General features: G+C 42.6%; 1 protein-coding gene across 1 annotated transcript; it reads right to left on the bottom strand.

The window, feature by feature from the left end:
- Nucleotides 1–2,036: 2,036 nt before the first annotated feature.
- On the bottom strand, nucleotides 2,037–3,352 carry LOC127751190 (hyaluronan mediated motility receptor-like). The gene is made up of 3 exons (XM_052274316.1): nucleotides 3,050–3,352; nucleotides 2,637–2,970; nucleotides 2,037–2,587 (listed from the first exon to the last, which is right to left on the bottom strand). The coding sequence occupies exons 1-3, from the start codon at nucleotides 3,350–3,352 to the stop codon at nucleotides 2,037–2,039; spliced, it is 1,188 nt and encodes a 395-aa protein (XP_052130276.1).
- Nucleotides 3,353–4,426: the final 1,074 nt, after the last annotated feature.

Here is a 4,426-nt window from a genome sequence, read left to right as displayed (position 1 = left end):
ATCATGTCTGTCGTAGTTTTCGTTCATTATCATTGCGCCCTTGAATATGGCGAGGATGTCGTTTTGTGCGGGCCTTGTGCCCCTTATGCCACACCTGACTTTGTGCTGACTGGAGGTTTTTGCTATAAAAGGCTTAAGTTCAGCTTGGACCATCTATGTGGTCCTCACAGTGGCTACATCTGTGCGCGGTGTTTAGGCTGGCTCTTTGTGCGTTCACTTGTTCCCCGCCTCTTTGTTGTTGATATTTTTGTTGTTTGTTGTCGTTTTCAATGTTTGTTGTTCTCTTGCAGACTGAGATTATGCGGTTCTCCGCCGCCCCGATCGAGGATGGCGCTGGTGCTCGTGAGGAGTGAGGCTAGTTTCCTTCTGTTATGCCTCTAATTTCTGGTTGTTTGCTTTCCAAACTTGGGTTTTAAGGGGGCAGACCTGTGAAAATCATTTAAAAATTCACTTTTTTTTTATTGCTTGAAAAAATTCTTTGGTCTTTCCTCTTTCTAATGCCGAAAAGCGGATGTCGAAATTCGAAAAATTGCTCTCAGGAGAGCCCAAAACGTGCTGTGGGCGGCCGGCTGGCTGGACCGCTATAGCGGCCCTATAGGGCTTGCCTAGCCGCTCAGGACAGGACACACGACAAGGAAGGAATCTTCTAGAGCCCCGGAATCTTTTAGAACCAGTACAGAAAGTTGCCCCGGCTTTTGGTTCGTCGTTGCGCATCGGTACTGAAAACTTTAAACGCGTTTTTCTCCCACTTCTGTTTTGCATTACCGTGTGCAGCCTCCAGGCCACAGTTTTTGAGCTACAGCCTAGCCCCTTCGCCTGGTTGTAGCCTAGATATGTACCTTTCGTTTGACGAGAGCGATTTTTAATATCACATTTCTAAAGTACCGAAATAGGGGATAAAGTACCCAATTTTTACCAAAATTTTAGGTACCCAAACTTTAAGAATTTTTTTCACACACTTAAAAATAAAAAATTTCAAAATCGCTCTCGTCAAACGAAAGCTACATCTTTTAAGAGTAAATGAGTATTTTTATCGTTGCTGTAGGTCCATCCGTTGTCGCGCAATCCTGCACACGGTAAAGGCCCGTAACCCTCCACTTCGAGACAAAGAAGGGCATGTTCCCGGAGAAGCAAGCAGACGCTGTATACATCAAAACGTAGCTTAATCCTTGCTCTTTCTAAATATCTTTCGCTGAAAGCGCTACGATTCTTCGTTTTCTTGTAGTGACTATTTTCCCAAACCCTTGCGTTTCACAGGTCTGCCCCCTTAATTTCCGGTTTTCTTTTCAGGATGTGATATTAGACTTTATTTTATCTTTATTTATTGTTACCATTAATCTAACTCTTCCTTCCTCTTATGGGTGACTTTGTGTTTTCATTCTTCGTCCTCAACTGGACTACTTTTCATTGAATGTCCCCATTTATTTACTGATTTCTTTCTGTAATGCCCCATCATGGATTGCGGGCTACTATTGTTTTTGTCTGAATTGCCTATTCTTTTGTAACGCCCCTTCATGGATTTGCGGGCTTATCTTGTTCTTGCATTCGTTCTCAATTTATCTTGTTCTATTGTAACGCCCCTTTATGGATTTGCAGGCTCATATCGTTCTTGCATTTATTCTATTGACTGTTACCATTTGTTCATAGGGTAAGAAATTTATGTACATGATTTGGTGTTTGGATTGAAACTCCTTTTTCTTTTTCATTGGTTTATTGTAAACTTTGAGCATGAACACTTAACATAGTACATCATCTTGCTTTGGCACAACAACAGACTTTATCACCAGTAAAGGAACGATTTGATTGCACTTGAGAATGATTTACAACTTAAAGAACAATTAACTTGGCACTTAAACAGTGAACACATTTAATGTTTGCACTTTAACAACACAGAACAATTCTATCACACTTAGAACAGGAATGATTTATGGATAGATCACAACTTTAGTTTGGCACTTGAAATACAGTGTTTCCCAGAAGTTGGATGATTTAACTAAGAGTTTTAAAATATTAGTTAGACGAGATAACTGAAAACCTTATTTTGGGCAATCTTTAGCAGTGTGATATCGCTGTCTGCACTTCCGGCATCTTGCATCCTTCCGTGGATCATTTGGATGCCATTTTAAGGTATTCTTGACTTCATCTCGTTCTTTATAAATTTGATCCATCCATTCCTGTCTTCCACTTGGTTCGATGTTCAAGGTGAGTGGCACTAGTTTCCATTGCATGTCGAGCTTTAGTCCTCCACAAATCATTTCTTTTTCTGCACGTTTCTCCTCTATTTTCCTCTCCAGTTCTTTAATTGCTTCCTCTTCTTTTCTCATCGCATTATCCATTTCCTCTAGTTCCATGTCTACTTCTTCTGGTGTCTTCATGTCTACATCTATTTTATTTATTTCCGCCTCCAACATCTCGACCTCTGTGTCCATCTCACTTTTCTCTTGTATCTTTTCTTCAGTTTCTGACTCTGAGTCTGTCAGTTTCATTTCTTCTATCAGTTTCTTTGCTGTTGCACTTTCTTCTTTCTTCTCCGCTGTTTCATTCTCACTTTCTGTGTCACTGTCACTTGACAGGAATTCTCTTGTCACTAGAGGTTGCATGAAATTTTGGGCTGCATGCATGGTGTTGCCTCAGACTAGGTGGTAGAAAGTCCAGATCTTTCTCATGTTTCTGCCTGATCTTGGAGGTGCTGGGCAGATTCATGTAGTCTGCAGCTGTCATGGGGTGGTGTGCGAACCAGTCCTCCTCCAGAATAGGCTTGGGGTCTTCCACCATTTTTCTGCATGTGATGGGGAAACACACTAGGGAACCTGGCTCTTCCCTAGGGAAGGCCAGGTTTCCTTTTACTTCTACCATTTTTTGAATGTGCTTGGTGAATACACATGTTTCAGGGAATGACTCCTGGTTGGATGGGCCTGCCTGACCCATAGGGAAGGCCACAATTTCCTGGGGCATTTTTCTTTGCAAATTCTGTAACAGATTTACCAATTTTTGGTATCTTTCCTTTCCCTTTTCTTTTTAAGACTCTCACTTGGGCACTTTTGCTTACCTTCTGAGTCATCCTGGCTGCAGCTTTTCTCAAAGCCGATGCCTTTGCCTTCCTCTTGAGGTTTGGGTCGACCTCCGGCGTCATTAATTTTGCCTTTTTGGCTTCTGAAACTTCCTTATCCTGTTCGATGGATCTTTTGACTCTCTCCAGGATTTTATCTAGTTTGGATTGATCCACTTTTTCCGTCTTGGGTAGTCCCTTGGCTGGGCCTCTTGCCTCCAGGATTTTTCTTTCGTCACTTCTTTTTGGTACAATCACTTTTAAGTCTCTAAAAGTTCTCTTCTGATCTAGTATTTCTTCCATTTTACGTTTTTAGAACTTGCACTGCAGCGATTTACACGGATTCTGTATAACTCTGGTCGGCGTCCGTCGCTGCTTCTCAGAACTGAGGGGAATACCGTTAGGCTTAAGATAGCGTCAGTAGCTTTCTTTTGTTTTCGTTAAGCCTACTCGTTGCCTAGCGACCTACCCGATTGCCTAGCAACCGGTTGGTACCCGGTACCCTAGCGACCGGTTCCGATTTGAATTTCTCGCGCCGCTCGACGATCGAGTTCGAGTTTCGAGTGCTAAGATGGTTGCGCTCATACTGCAAACAACAACCAAGCGCTAGCGATGTTGTTGTTGCTGTCGTCGGCTTCGTCTGGACATCTTGCTAGCCTGTCTATGTGAACTATCAGCTTTTTATCGGGGTTGTCTGCCCTCTCTATTCTCGCATTGCAGTCATTTATTATGTTCGTGACCACGTAAGGCCCCTCCCATCTGGAAATTAACTTAGCTGAGATGCCTTTAATTTTTCTGGGGTAATACAAGTAGACTTTGTCCCCTGCTTTGAATGGTGAAAGTGTTGCATTTCTGTCATAGTAAGCTTTCATTCTGTTTGCAGCCTTTCTGCTCATATGTGCAACTACTCCGTGGATATCCTGCATTGTTTTTCTAACCCAATTTGGGTAGAGTTTGTTCATGGGTTCCTCTTTTGGTGGAGGGCCCCTGTCCATAGCCAGTGGTGTCCTCATGGCAGCTCCAAACATAACCTCGTAAGGTGAGAACTTGTGTGATGAGTGAGGCAAGTTTCTGTATGCCTGAGTAATGAATGGTAAATACTTAGGCCAGTCTTGCCTGTCTTTTTCTACCAGAATCATGAGATGTTGTTTCAGTGTTTTAATCCACCGTTCTGCTTTGCCATTTGCAGCTGGATGGAACGCAGAAGTCCTTATCTTTTTGATGTTGTAAAGCTCCATTATTTCTTGGGACAGTATGGAGTCAAAAGCTCTACCTTGGTCCGTCATTACTGATTGTGGTGCTCCAAAGATAGAGAAGACATGGGTAATTAGAGCTTGTGCTATCTCGTCTGCTGTCTGTTTAAACAGTGGTACTACT

Source organism: Frankliniella occidentalis, unplaced genomic scaffold (assembly GCF_000697945.3).
Source record: "Frankliniella occidentalis isolate FOCC.00 unplaced genomic scaffold, Focc_3.1 Scaffold374, whole genome shotgun sequence".
In the NCBI taxonomy this organism is placed as follows: domain Eukaryota; kingdom Metazoa; phylum Arthropoda; class Insecta; order Thysanoptera; family Thripidae; genus Frankliniella; species Frankliniella occidentalis.
This window is presented reverse-complemented; position numbering and strand designations above follow the sequence as displayed.